The sequence below is a fragment of the Nyctereutes procyonoides genome, unplaced genomic scaffold, assembly GCF_905146905.1.
Source record: "Nyctereutes procyonoides isolate TBG_1078 unplaced genomic scaffold, NYPRO_anot_genome, whole genome shotgun sequence".
Lineage (NCBI taxonomy): Eukaryota > Metazoa > Chordata > Mammalia > Carnivora > Canidae > Nyctereutes > Nyctereutes procyonoides.
Genome location: NW_026575117.1, coordinates 1,735,648 through 1,750,361, shown reverse-complemented (window position 1 = coordinate 1,750,361; position 14,714 = coordinate 1,735,648). Strand labels below are relative to the sequence as shown.

The 14,714-nt window shown below is 58.8% G+C and overlaps 1 protein-coding gene across 1 annotated transcript; it reads right to left on the bottom strand.

Moving 5' to 3' along the window:
- Positions 1–4,238: 4,238 nt before the first annotated feature.
- On the bottom strand, positions 4,239–13,687 carry SLAMF8 (SLAM family member 8). The gene is made up of 5 exons (XM_055334155.1): positions 13,629–13,687; positions 11,354–11,722; positions 7,302–7,607; positions 7,119–7,214; positions 4,239–6,279 (listed from the first exon to the last, which is right to left on the bottom strand). The coding sequence occupies exons 1-5, from the start codon at positions 13,660–13,662 to the stop codon at positions 6,215–6,217; spliced, it is 870 nt and encodes a 289-aa protein (XP_055190130.1). The 5' UTR covers positions 13,663–13,687; the 3' UTR covers positions 4,239–6,214.
- Between the last annotated feature and the right edge of the window lie 1,027 nt (positions 13,688–14,714).

Below are 14,714 nucleotides of genomic sequence, written 5' to 3'. Positions count from 1 at the left end.
AGAACTGTATTCTGGATTCCTGGAGGGTGTTCTAGAAGGGCCAGAGTGAGTGAGCTCCAGGGGATGCACCCTCGGCTCCTTGCCTGCAGAGGAGAGTCACAGCAGGCTTGCCGGGGTGGAAGGGTGACACCAGCTGTGCCCGTGGCCTCTGGGAGTAACTGGACACGGAACAGACCAGCGGACGTCCTGCTGTATCTGTGCTTGTCCCATGCAACCCCCGGAAGAATGAACCCTCCAGTGACTGAGCCCGGAGCTGGCTGAGGCTCTAGCAGGTGACCCTGGCCTTCTGGGCAAGTCATGGGTGAGAGCTCTATGGCTCCTCCTGACTGCTGTCCCTCTGCTGTGCCACCCGGACGGGAAGCTACAGACAACCTGCCAGCCCGGGCACCGGTCACCCCAAAGCCTGGTGCTGCTCTGGGCGGCCTGCCCCTGGAATCCACGGGTCCGAGCTTCTTCAGTCCATGCCGGCTGAAGCTTTACTCCCAGCCGGGGTTTCTGCCCCTTTTGTCGCTTCCTTTGGGGACCCGACTGGCCCTCTGTGGGGACAGGCCAGGAGATGCCTTTGAGCGCATGCTGGGGGCCATATTACGGTTTATGGTTTACTCCCTGGAATCAATCTGGTTTACTCCCTGGAATCAATCGGTTGTTGCATTGCCTCCCCGCTGGGCTGCAAGGTCGTTGGGGGCAGGGGTTGGGACACCACTATTCAGACTTCCCCGTCCCAGTGGGTTCTGGCACGGAAGGGGACCAGCAGGCGAGCAGTCAAGAGCAGTCACCACCTACTGACTGAACAGATAAATGCATTTCGTTCCCTACAGATTCTGGCTCAAACTTCCTCTTTGTCCTTTCTTTTGTTAAACCTGTACCCCTTCCTACAAGATGCCTTGCAACTCTTCTCCACCCCCGAGAGGGAGGATCCTTGAGCCCCGCCAGGCCCCATCAAGCTCAATCTGTTTGCTGGCAGTGTTAATCTTCAGGGAGCTGCGTGGGCGCAGAAACAGGACACATTTCTTCCATGGTGGCCCCGAGGATGTTGTAATCCCAAGGCCACGTGGCTTTGTCCTTTCTGAGCCCCGCTTCACCACTGTTTACTTTGGTCCTCGGAGCGCTATGGACTGAATGTCTGTATCGCCCCCAAAATTCATGTGCTGAAACCTAATTCCCAAAGCGATGGTGTTTGGAGGTGGGGCCTTTGAGGGGAAACGAGGTCCTGAGGGTGGAGCCTCGTGAGCCCCTCAGCAGAGGCCCCCCCAGAGCCCCCTCACCCCTACCGCCACGCGAGGGCCCCGTGGGAAGGTGGCCATCCCTCCCTGAACCCGGAAGCAGGCTGGTCTCTCACCTGACACCAAATCTGCGGGCGCCTTGACCTTAGGTTTTCCAGCCTCCAGAACCACGGGAAGTAAATCCCTGTCGTGTACCAGCCACCCGGACTGCGGTAGCTACCTACGGCTTTCTAAAAATGTCCTTCTTTTGCTTTAATTAAAACCAGAGTTGGTTTCTGTTCTTTGCATCCAGAGAGCTCTGATGCCAGGGTTTTCACGTTATTCTTAGATATTCTGATGCACGTGATTGCTTCAGCGGCCACAGGTACTCTTTTGGCTTATTCGGCTGATGTCCTGTTGGTTCCTGCGTTCCGGGAGGTAGTATTAGGACTTTCCGCCCATCTCTCCTCCTTTTCGGTCCCGATACAGCCCCCGAGCAGCGCGCCCACGACAGGACAGTTCCTCGTCCGCGGGAGGCTGCTCCTTCCGTCGGCCTCCTGGACCCCGCCGTCACCCGTTCTTTCTGTCCTGACTTTGTACTTAGTTTGTGATGTGGGGAGGAAGTTACGGGTCATCTGGGGCCGGCGTGGCTAACAGGTTTCGTCTTGGCCCCCAACCTCAATCAACTGGCCGGAGTCACTTGAGCGTTGCGGGGCCCGTGGACTCCACGGGAAGAGTGTGTCATAAGGACTCATGCACGCCCGACACGGTCTGGAGGGCAGACGGCTGTGCACACGCACCCGTATTTGTCCTTCCTGGTCGAACGCAGCTTCCCACCCACCAGGAGGAGCCTCAGGTCTGTGGGATTGTTCTGGGATGGTCTCTGCTCGAGCCACTGGGCGGAACAGCTCACGTCCCGTCAGGCCCCCCATCTGTCAGGAAGGTCTCAGGGATAAACCCAGGCCCACGCCGCCTCTGCCGCCGCCGGTTATGCGACTCCAGGAGTGACACTGTCCCTGGGCTCGGCTCTCTGTTCACCAGCGAAATGAGAAACTTGAACTGAGAAACCACAAGATTTCCTTCCAGCTCAGAGATCCCCTCGCCTGCCTCCCGGGGTCGCGTTCCCGTGGTCTCAGTCCCTTGGCCTGGTGACGGGGGAGCCCTCCCGACCACCGAGGGCCTTCTCCGTCTTCTGTTCTAGGCTCAATATGGCCAGTGTCTTTAATCATCTCTCACAGGATAAGGTTCTAGCCCCGCCGCCACAGCCCTTCTCTCTTCAATCCTCGGTCGATAATGGACCCTGCAAGCGCGGCTCCCGGGAGTGGCTGGGGGAGCAGCGGGGGCTCCCCTGCTGCTGACCCGTGTGCTCAGCCTCCTCCCACCGTGCTGACCACGGTGTGGCCTGAGGGGAGGCACCCGCTGAGGCCCGCCCAGAGCTGGGGTGGCTGCACTGGGCGCTTCTGGGGGGCGCCCTTCATTCACCCTGGGAGCCGAGGAGGTGCAGGGAGCCGGGGAGTCCAGGCTGGAGGGGGATGGTGCTTGCGCGGAAGACCAGTGGCTAACCAGCCGAGCAGGTGCCACTTCTTGACAAAAATGGAAGATTTGCCAGAGAGGCTGTTTGCAAAAGATGTATTTTTTAAAGATTTTATTTATTTATTCTTGAGAGACAGAGAGAGAGGCAGAGACACAGGCAGAGGGAGAAGCAGGCTCCCTGCGGGGAGCCCGATGCAGGACTCGATCCCAGGACCCTGGGGTCATGGCCTGAACTGAAGGCAGATGCTCCACCGCTGAGCCACTCAGCTGCTCCATAAAAAATATATTTTTATCTTTGATAAAAAAAAAAAGAAAAAAAGCCAAACAAACCAACCACGTCTCTCTCGCCCTTCTCTTGCTGTGCCCCCCTCTGTTCCCTCTGACATCATGTCATGCGACCCCCTGCCTTAGCAGCTCTTGCTTTTGTGCTTTGCACAGAACAGGTGCAGAGGCTCGTGCTCCGAGGGGAATGTCATGAAAACAAAGAAAAGCAAAACCAGAGGGACAGGGTTCTGGCCCAAGGCCGAGCCTACTGGAAATAATGGTATAAATGTCTGACACCCAACAGACGGGGGTGCCCCCACTACCCTAACGCCAGGGAGCTGTGTTCTGAGAACCACCAGGTCCCCTGCGCTGTGGCCCCCGGCCATCACTCGGACGCCCCCCGTTGCCCTCTCTGCTTGACCCAGCTGCCCCGGCCTCCGCTCTATTCCTCAAAGACACTAACCATGCTCCCAGCTCAGGGCCTTTGCACCTTCTGGTTACTCTTTGCCCGCCCACCCCACGGTTCAGTCCATCTTGTTCTCTAGCCTTTTCCTCTGCTTTATCTTCTTACTGGAACCCACCAACTCCTGACATGCGCTTCCTTGCTTATTGTGTTTGCAGAATATAAACGCCATGAAGGAACGACGTTGCACTGTTCACTTCTGAGTCCTCGGTGCTTCAAGGGGTACCCAGCACATGCTGAGCCTTCAGTCGATATTTGTTCTGTGTGACCTGGAAACCATGAATCCCAATGCTTATTAGCGTAAACACTGTTCCCTCAGAAGTACTTTGAGGTTTTTTTGGTGGAGGGTTAATTAGTCCACTAGCTGGCAAGTGAATCATGGGGGATAGGAACACCCATTTGGGGGAGCAGCATGGGTCTCTTTTAAAAGGCCCTGATGCATCACATCATAAAACCCCTGGCTGAATGAGGTCACTAAGATTTAAGTCATAAAGGGAGAACTGTGGGGTGGGGCCCATGTCTAGAATTGCTGTCACCTGAGGCGGGGCCCAGGCGATGAAGGGAAGACAAGTGGGGGCTGTGGGGCATATGCGCGTGTGCGTGTGCGTGTGTTTCCCCCACACAACCACCGTGGCTCCTTGCTAGACCTGGGCTTTCTCTTCCACGTCATTTTTAGGGACTGAGGTCAGTTTTGCATGAGAAATCCGTGGCCTCCAGGGAATGCCTCCAGGTGGCAGGAGGGGGCAACACAAGCTGCCAGGTTGGGAGGCCACGTGCACTGCTCAGGGGGACTGGGGGGGTTGGGGGGGAGGTGAGGGGAGACAATGGGCCCGGGAAAGGCAAGAGGGCAAGATGAAGACTGGTGACCAGCTGGGGACCTCAGAGCAGAGCCAGAGGCAGGGAAATTCCAGAGCTAGTTGAGCAGATGAGTGGAGATGTAAATCTAGAGGCCGATGGGGCCGGCTGGCGTCAGAGGTGAAGTGACTGCCCAGAAACTGGGGGGGCAAGGGGTGATCCTTGCACAGGAGTGACCTAGTGGGTGGAGCGATGGAAGCTGCCCAGGGAAAATGCTTCGAAGCCCACCCCTGTTCCTTCAGTGCCTCCTTCCTCTCCATGATCGAGACTTGAGTGAGGTCCCAGAAAAGAATCTGGTTGCACCGGAGAAGGAATAACGGTGGAACTCACCATCCGTGAGGCCCCACCTAGAAGTTTCCAGTGGTCGTGTCCCAGATTTTTTCCAGACAGGACCACCAAGTGGCAGATACTGTTTTCCAAAGGCAGCCACATCCCACATGCTCTCCTTTGACAGTGACCTTGGCCGTCTTCACACTGAGCGCTGGAGTCCTTGTCTCCTCCCCTCCTGCACGTGCATCTGAACGGGAGTGTAGCAGACTCTAGGATGGCCCCACACCTGTTCCGTCCATATTTGTCTTTCTGCTTCACTTTTCCTGGCTCCTCACCTTTTTGGTCGCAGGCAGAGACACTCAGGCTGAGCTGCTTTGCTTGAAGCCGTGCGAGAGCTTTGTGTTGGCGGGGGGCAAATTTAATGTCTCTTTTCCAGGTCACTGTGCTTGGGAGTGAGGAGAGAATCTCAAACCCTAGCCCCAGATCCTACAGGATGCACGGTGGGCAGCAGAGACAGAGGAAATGTCGTTAATAGGGTGTTACCTGCAAGATGGCACCCATCCCGACCGGGAGACGTCGACGACCCCTTGATGGTCTCTACCTGCAAATTACCTTTGAGGGGCCACGAACTCAGCTGACCTGATGGCCCTTCTGGCGGGGAAGAGAATCCCCTGTCCCGCATCTCTCACCTTCATCTATTTCTAGATTTTTTGTTCTCATGAAAACGCTTTGGACATCAGGAAACATCAAGGTCTTAAAGTACAGGGGCTGGGCTGGGGCCGGAGCTGCAAGTGGGAGATTCAGGGTTTCCCTGTTACTTTCACCGTTTAACGTCTTTCAGAGTCTGGGACCCAGACTGGGGGCAATCCTTTGGTGCCAGTTAGTGACCACTTGCGTCGGTCTGCTAGGGTCACCACAACAAGATGTCACAGAATGGGCGGCTTTCACAACAGAACTGTATTTTCTCGTAATCTTGGATGCTAAAAGTGCGAGATCAAGGTGTCGGCAGGTTTAGTTTCTTCTGAGGCCTCTCTCCTGGCTCGTAGATGTCTTCCTTCTCTCCGTGTCCTCCCATGGCCTTTTCTCTGGGCGTGCGTCCCTGGGGTCTCTCCCTCTTTTATAAGGACACCAGTCATATTGGATTAGGGCCCATCCCAATTACCTCGTGTGATTTTAATGATCTCTTTTCCAGATACAGTCTTATTCTGAGGTATTTGGGGTTAAGACTTCCACACGTGGATTTTGAAGAGACGAACCCAGTCTACAACAATACGTCATGGGCAGTGGTAGTGGCTGGTGGGGGTGGTGGCAGTGAATGCCCAGGCCTATTTACGTCTCTGGAGAACGTCCGGCATTTTTGAGGGGGTGGTCTGTTGTCTTGCCCCAAGCAGAGTCAGGACCTGCAAGGAGCAGGGGGAGAAGAAGGGGATGCGGAAGGTTGTGCCAGTGTTTTCTGCTTGGCGGCTCCCAGTGCAAGAGCTGGGAGCTCCTAGAGGTGGGACAGGAGTCTCATGGGGGGTATGAGGACCTGGTGGTTTCCAGACACCAGCCACGTCCAGAGCATTGTGCTTGGGCAGTGCACTTCCTGATGGCCCAGGCAAGTTTACATCTTCCTTCAAGGCAGACCCTACACCAGGGAGTTCTCTGTCTCTGGAGCCACTCTGTCAGCACAGACGTTCTTGTGCTTCTTCCCTGCAAAGAGATTAGGAAGGTTACCCCTCCAGTGTTTGGAATCTTAGCATCTTTGGCTTGGCCCGAAGCCACCCAGACGGCCTGCGGTGGACATCCCCACAAAGCCCAGGTCCGTGGGGTGTTTCTGTCAGTGGCGGGGCATCATGGGGTCGGGGCAGGGGCTGAGCTGGAGGGATGGCCGCATCTCGGAGTTTCCCCTGTTGTCTCCTCTTCGAGAAGGAGACCTTATCAGCCCCTAACCAGAGATAGCTTTTCCTCCGGGAGAATTTCCCAGGTAGTGGAGGCAAGAAGGGGTTGGGATTCGTCTAGACGTCTACTCTGCCAACCCTTATCCAGACCAGCGTTGTTCCGGGAACCATTGCTAGGTGCCCACCGGTAAGCCAGCTTTTGCCCTTAAGGGGCTGAGCGTTCAGGGGCAGAGCAAGTGCAGGGAGCACGGAGGCCGGGGTAGCGATGGAGAGCAGAGGGAGAGCACCAAGCCTGCCAAGGCCAGGGGAGGACGTCAGGAAGGCTTCCTGGAGAGACGCAGCCTTGGAGATTGTGGGGGAGGCAGGCATGTGAAGAGGGGGTATTGGGTGGGACCCCACGGAAAGTGAGCTCCAGGCAGGGAGAGAGGCACATGCAAAGGCCTGAAGAGGCAGAGAAGACAAGAGTCTCTAAGAGCTGCCGAGGAAACTCCACGTAGCTCAGTGCGATTGGAGACCAGAGCATGAGCCAGGAGATGGGGTGGCAGAGGGAAGACAGGGCGCCATCCGAAGCCGAAAATGGGGGCAGCCCAGCCCTGCCCTCCCTCCCGTGGGCCCCTCCTCCGCACGCTCCTGGCACCTCGGACCGCCTACCTGAGTAGTAGGAGTGCCAGGCGGACAGGAGACCAGCCAGGGTCAGGAGCAGGGAGACGGGCAGCACCACCAGCAGCACATCTCTGTAGGACTTTCCTGGGACCAGACACGGAGGCGGCAGGGTCAGGGGAGGGCTTGAGGCTTCACAATCCCTCGACCACTGACCCCTGGCCCTTGGCATACCTGCCTCGCGAAGGCAGCTCTCCCAAGGGGTGATGGTGGCCAAGTCCCAGCTGACGGGGTTGGAGACAATGCAGGAATAGGCCACGCTCTTGTCGCCTGGTCCCAGTGAAACCCTCAGCACCTGTCCATCCGTGAAGAGGCCGCTTGGTTCAATACCGAAGTCAGTGGGCCCCTCCCGTCGCCAGCTATAGGTTATGTCACTGATGTTGGGGGCCCAGCAGGACAGGAACACCTGGCAAGTCTTGGGGGGATGGGCATCCCCTGGTGCAGCGATGAATACTTGTACCACGGGCCTGGGCACTGAGTCTAGGTGAGAACAGTAGAGCACGCATGGGTTGTGGTGGTACTGGCGGGGCGTATAGGGCCGGCTGTGGGATCCACGCAGGGTTAGGGGTCCCCTCTGACTAGCCCTCTCTTGCTCTGGAACCTAGTCTGGTTTCCCACTGCCCATAGGGCAGCAGCTGAATCCCTTTTATCTGGTATTCAAAATCCTTCATGAACCGGTTGATGGCAACCTCTCTGGGGTAACCTCCTGCTGGTCTTACTCACCAACCCTAATTAATTTCCAGTTCTCCCAAGCGTGCCACGCTTTTGTCTATCTTGCATGCCGTCCTGTGGCTCAGCTGTGCATGTATGCCTTTCCCTTCTCTCCCTCCAGGAAACTCCTAGCAACCCTTCAAGACCCAGCTCGGACACGTTGCTTACTGTTCCGATTATGAAGCTTTCCCGGATACCGCAGGCTCCGAAGACCCCAAGAACTCTGCCCTCGTCATAGCACTTACGACATACTCGTCAGACAGATGCTGGGCATGTATTAAATCAGGTAAGAAAACAAACACATTCTTGGGCTATTAGGACTCCTAGTTTGGTGAAGACGACAGGTTCTGACAAGACGGAATAATTAAGGAAACAATTACAAGGGTATAAAGCGCTGTGAAGGAGACCAGGGATGGGTTTGCTATCTTCATTACCTAGCCCTCTCGGTGCTTAGCCACCTAGATCAGGGAACAAACTGGAGTCCCGGCATCCCAGGCTGTGGCTCCCCTGTCCTATATAGGTTGACGAGTAAATCCTGAGTCTCTGTGGCAATGGGGCCAGCGGGAGAGCACTCTGGTGACCACGGGAGGGCTCTGTCTCTGACAGCATTCCAAAGTCAAGCAGAGTAAAACCTCATTAATGCCAGCTCAATGTGGTGGGATTTGTGATATGGAAAGGGAAGGATTTGCTGGGCGCACTAATAGTATAAACAAAGATCACCGTGTGTGTATGTGGGGGGGTATTTACACTACTTCAGAGGACAAGCTGCTTCCAAACACGATCAGACACAGTAGAAACACCCATTGACATTTCTAGTAACTGATCTGCTAATTCAAATCATTCTTATCTATTGTCAAAGCAGAGCTCCCAAGGACGGCTGCTTGGCAGCTTTGTGTAATTAGTTCTAATCACGCTATGTATTTGGAAGCAATAAAACAGCAATTTCCTTAAAATCTGTAATTCAGATGCTGAGAACAAGGCATTTTAGAGCTTAGTGGTGTGGGTGCTGTGCGTATTATCACATTCAACGTCCTCATTTCACATGTGCAGCAGCTGAGACTCAGAATAGGAAGAGGCTCCAGGGCTGCCTGTGTAGTTGTGCAGGGTATTCACGGCACAGGGCCACTGGGCTAAGGGGGTAACAGGTAAAGGTGGGGCTGCTGAAATCCAGCCAGCACCCTGCCTGCCAAGCTGTGCAACTTGAGGGCTGTGTGCACCCGGGACACACACCCGATGGCACACTTGCACCCCGAGGGGCTCACCCAAGGACAACCAGCCAGCTGTCCCTGGGTTAGTGGTGGAGGCGGCAGGTCCTGTCTCCTTCCCGGTTTACTACTGCCTTTCTCTCCCTCACTGTCTTCCTCTTCCCAGCTGTCATTTCTACTTTTCATTCTTAAAATTAGACCTTTTTCTCCCCACTTCTCTACCAAATTTCTGAGGTCTTATTGAAATAGTGGTTTGGGGTGCCTCACATGCCTTTCCCAAGTCACTAGGTAGATAAATGAGAGCTAAAAGGCCATTTTTTCTTGATCAGCAGAAATATGGTGGAGGTGGGGGCAGTAGAGGTGGAGGTAGAGGTGATGGTGGTGGGAGAGGTGATGGTGGAGGCAGCGATGGTTGAGAAAATGACGGTGGAGGTGGTGGAGGTGGCAGTAGAGGTGGTGGAGATGGAGGTGGTGGAGGTGATGGAGGAGGTGACGGTGGAGGTGATGGTGATGGAGGTGACAGTGGAGGTGGTGATGGTGATGGAGGTGATGGTGGAGGTGATGGTGATGGAGGTGATAGTGGAGGAGGTGATGGTGGAGGTGATGGTGGAGATTACAGTGGTGGAGGTGATGGTGATGGAGATGACGGTTGAGGAGGTGATGGTGGAGGACGTGATGGTGGAGGTAGTGGAGGTGGCAGTAGAGGTGGTGGAGATGGAGATGGTGGTGGTTGAGGTGGTGGTGGTGGAGGTAATAGTGGAGGAGGTGAAGGTGGAGGTGATGGTGATGGAGGTGAAGGTGGAGGTGATGGTGATGGAGGTGGTGGAGGTGGCAGTTGACGTGGTGGTGGTGGAGGTGGTGGTGTTGGAGGTGACGGTGGAGGAGGTGAAGGTGGAGGTGATGGTGGAGGAGGTGATGGAGGAGGTGATGGTGGAGGTGGTGGTGATGGCAGTGATGGTGATGGAGGTGATGGTGGAGGAGGTGATGGAGGAGGTGACGGTGGAGGTGGTGGTGATGGCGGTGATGGTAGAGATGGTGATGGTGGTGGAGGTGATGGTGGAGGTGGTGATGGTGATGGAGGTGACAATGGAGGAGGTGATGGTGGAGGTGATGATGGTGGAGATTATAGTGGTGGAGGTGATGGTGATGGAGATGACGGTTGAGGAGGTGATGGTGGAGGTGATGGTGGAGGACGTGGAGGTGGCGGTAGAGGTGGTGGAGATGGAGATGGTGGTGGTTGAGGTGGTGGTGGTGGAGGTGATGGTGGAGGAGGTGATGGAGGTGGTGGAGGTGGCAGTTGATGTGGTGGTGGTGGAGGTGGTGGAGGTGATGGTGGAGGAGGTGAAGGTGGAGGTGATGGTGATGGAGGTGATGGTGGAAGTGGTGGAGGTGTCTGTTGACGTAGTGGAGATGGAGGTGGTGGTGGTGGAGGTGGTGGAGGTGATGATGGAGGTGATGGTGGTGGAGGTGCTGGTTGAGGAGATGATGGTGAAGGTGGTGGTGGTGGTAGAGGTGGTGGAGGTGAAGTTGCTGGAAAGAAGGGCCCGTCCAGCGCCCAGTGAGGCCAGTCACCCCAGTGAGATGCTGAAGGTGCCGCATCCTGCAAGCCCACAGGGGGCGGGACTTCCACATAGCTGCTGTTTTCAGGCCGTCAGTCCATCAGTCCGGGGCTGGTTTGTTTCGCAACAGAGAATAACTGAGGGAACCCATGAATGTCCTATAGTCAAAAATCTCTAAACACGTCTGCGAGAACTTTTAAAGCCATATAAGCCTTTGTGCTTTAGTCACACTTCAATTTTTAATAAAAAACACGTATCAACGTTTGCTCGGCAACACTTTTTTCCCTTGTTAGTGGTTTGCCTAATGATGGCACATGGTGTAATCTTAGAATTTCGGCACAGGGCCACACCTCCGTCTCCGAGGCTCGCCCGAGCGAGCGCGAGCGCTGCGTGTTTGCCTCTGTCGGCATCTACCATAGAATTACTTATGGGCCCTTTTGCAAGTGAGAAAGGTGACTGTGCTACGGAGGCTTTGATCGTGTCAAGGCCACTGAGCCAAGCAAAGACGCCTGCTGCCGGAGTTGGGGCAAGGACTCCGGGGTGACAAGGCCAGCTGCGTCGCGCGGGAGCTCACCTGGGGCAGCCAGAGAGTTTCTCAGGTGGGCTACGGGAGCAGCCGTGTGGGGCACTAGCTGTGACGTCAGAGCCCAGAGGCCCTGGAAGCCGGCACTCCCCACTCCCAGGGCGCGGGGACCCCCCCACCTCCCCTGGAGGCCAGCAGGCAGCCGGAGGGCCCGTGGTGCTCACTCACCATACACCTTGAGCTGCAGGACCCGGGTGCGGGCCCGACCGCCTGTGTCCACGAGCAGCACCGAGAAGTTGCCGCTGTCCCCAGACTCCAGGGACTGGAGCTCCAGGCTGAGGTTGCTGTGAAGCTGGGCTCGGCCCAGGAAGCGGGAGCGGTACAGAGTCTCGGGGGAGCCCCGGAAAAACGTGGCCAGGAGCTCCTCCGAAGGCCAGAGAGATCTCCAGATGGCCTCTCGGACCTGGAAGCCAGCAGGGCGCTCTGCCTCCAGCAGCACCGAGCCCCCAACTTGGCCGTGCACTGGGGCGTGGGAGGCCGCCACGGGGAGCAGCACTGGGGCACGGGGGGCCGCCGCGGGGAGCAGGGCTGAAAGAACTGAAACAATGGAGCCCTCACTGCCTGGCCCGAGGCTCCCCACCACCCCCTCGCACAGCAGGGCCCCTCTCCCCACACCCCCCCCTCCACCCACACCCCGAATGAAACCCGAAGGGAGAGGGTCCCCTTTCAGCTCTGGGCTGCGGAGGAGGTGATGGAGGAGGCGAATAAGTCAAGTATGGGGATGGGGTGGAGGGAGGGCCTGGGAGAGCAGGGGTGGGGGGGCCTTGGGAGGCTGGGGGGGGAGAAGTGCTGAAGCTGAGAGCAGATGGGAGTGGGGAGCGGCCAAGGGGAGGGGGGCAGGGCGGACTGGAGAGGGTGGTGGTGGTGGTGGGGAGCCTCACAGGCAGAGGGGAGGCGCCTACAAAGGCCCTGAGTGGGGGGAGTGTGCTCTCTGTAACTGAGGGAAGCTCTCTGCAGGGAGGAAGGAGCAGGGGGGGCGGGAGCATCACCCTCAGGGCTGGGATTAACGGCTGAGACCTGAGACTCTGGTTAGGAAGCTGCAGAGGCAGGGGTGTGGGGGCTGCACTGGAGCCTGGCCCCCCACCTGCAGAGTGGTGGCGGGGGGGGGGGGGGGGGGGGGGTGGGGGGGGTGGGGGGGGTTGGGCGGGGCGGCTGGGAGGGACAAGTGGGAGGAGCTGAGGGCTCAGGTGCTGGTCGCTGGGGTCTGGTCATGGAGGGGACCATGGTTAGGTGTGTGGAGGGTGGGGTCCCCTGCGGGCCCTGCCCTGCTGCCTTTCTGGGGGGATTGCTGCCTCCCCGACCTCCCGTCCCTCAGGGCAGCCAGGAGGGGTGCTCCTCTCTGTCCCTCTGTCGTCATCACCTGCGGCCGTGATACCACCAGGTCCCCTTGTCCCCTTCGTACCCCTCGCCCACCCCTGTTTAGGGGGCACAGGGAGGAGCAGCTCAGTGCATTGTACTGGCTGGAGCAGGGCTCCCTGGGGACCCCGTGGCGCCGGCGCAGGGGGTGTAGGGGTGCAGGGCCCGGGCGGGCGGGAGGTGCACGTGCACACAGAAGGGAAGGGTGCCCCTCGGGGCCCTGGGGTCCCTCCTGCCCCGGCTCTGCTGCCAACGAAGGGGGGACGCAGCCCATGAGCCTGGTCCCTCCGTCGTCTCACCCCCACCGCCAGGAGCCAACGTACCTCGCATCTGGTTACCATTTGGGGCCGCTTGCCTTCCACGTCCAAGGGGTTGAAAGATCCGTGAACCACAGTTTCCCAGTTTCCTTTTTTTTTTTTTTTTTTTTTTTGGTGAGGGCTTCCCTGCACATGTTTGGGCTTTGGGAGGCTGCACGGCCAGGAGCCCAGGCGGGGACACTGGGCAGAGTCGTCTCAAAGTCCCCCTGGGTCCCTGGCAGGGCCTGGGTGCCCTGGTCCTCCCGCGTGCCCCGTCCTGCCCCCTGGGCTTGGGGCGCTGACCGGTTACGTGAGCTGCTTGCTAACGGCGCGGGGGGGGGGGGGGGCAGGTGCAGACAGGACGGGGATGGCCCACGTGCCGCCCTGCCCGCAGCACCCTGGTGGGCCGTGCCCCAGCCCCCTGCGCTGGCTGCCGCCTCTCACCCCTCCCCGATCTGCCTTCCTCCGCGGACCCGCAGGGAGCAGCCTGGGTGCAGAGGCGTCCTTCACGGCCTGAGCCCGCTGCCCCACCTGCCATCTCCCTCACCCCCCTTACAACCGTCCCTTTCCAGACCACTGGTGCCACCAGCCTCCAGTTTTACCCCCCGCCTGGGGCCACGGCACAGCCCACGGCTCGAGGACGCGGATGCTGCTAGGCTGCCGCCCCAGGTCCCTGCAGCTCGGGCTGGTCCCTGTCGCCAAGGACGCGTTTCATTCTTCCCTGACCCCCCTCCGCCCCCGGGGTCCCGCCTGGGGACGGCTGGTGGGTGGCTGCCCGGCTGGTGGCTTACCTCCCCAGAGGAGCAGCGTCCGCAGGGAGCCCATGGCCGGCCGCCTTGGTCTGCGAGGCCCGCGGCTCCTTCCACGGCCCCTGATCCAGGACACCCGGGTCAAGGGGACGCGCGGGAGGAGGCTGCGGTCCTTCTGGAAAGTCCCATGTTCAGAAGGAGGAATCTTGACTCAGATCAAAATGCCCCGAAAGTGAAAATATCCCGAGTAAAGTGGAAGTTGGCCACCAGCCTCGCTGGGCTGTCTCGGACGGTGCTCTTGGAAGTCACCTCTCTCGCGCCCGGGATTGCCCAACAGGCCCCGACGGCCCACGACCTCCTGCCGACGCGCCAGCGCCCCCCGCCGGGTGCCCTTCCTGCCGCAGCCACGGGGCCCTCCGGATTGCCATTCCCTTTGTTACTTCCCTAAAATTCCTTCGCGCCTCCCACCACCCTCGAAAACAAGACAAAACTGTGGGCTTGGAGTCTTCTGAGGGCTACCGGTGTGAGCTGCGGCCTCGGTGAGGCTGCTCTCTGGCCCTGCGGAGCCGGGATGCGCCCTCCTGGGGGCCCCCGCGGCAGGCACCCCCCCCCCGCCCCCCTGCTCCGTCTGGGCACTGCAGCCCCCAGCCCCGCTCAAGCCACCCCGGGCCCCCCGCCGGCCGGCGCCCGCCCTCCTCACGCTGTCCTGGGACGCTCTTCCCGCCTCCACGGACTGTTTGCAGGACGGTCTACACCCATCCGCGTCCGCACTCCCCTGGGTGCTCGGCACACTGTGGGCACTTAGTGAAACTCTGTCGGTGAGGGCGTGAGTTCCAGCCGTGGTCTCAGCTCTCCCCGCGAGGGCCTCGTGGATCTGAACCCAGAGCGAGGTTAGCACCTTGCGGCTGAGAGCTGGGGGGCGGCTGCACCCCTGGGAGCCGGGGCCACGGCCCCAGCCGCCCTGCCTCACCTCGAATCTCTTCACACTTCAGCTGTGCGGCCTCCTGAGTCAGGGCAGGGGACTCCCCGACAGCCGAGTGTGCCTCGTGAGGTCCAGTCCTGCAGGGCTCTGACCCGGCCGAGAGCGAGGCAGGCACGGTGGCCTGGGAGCCGGGGGTCCCGGGCCCG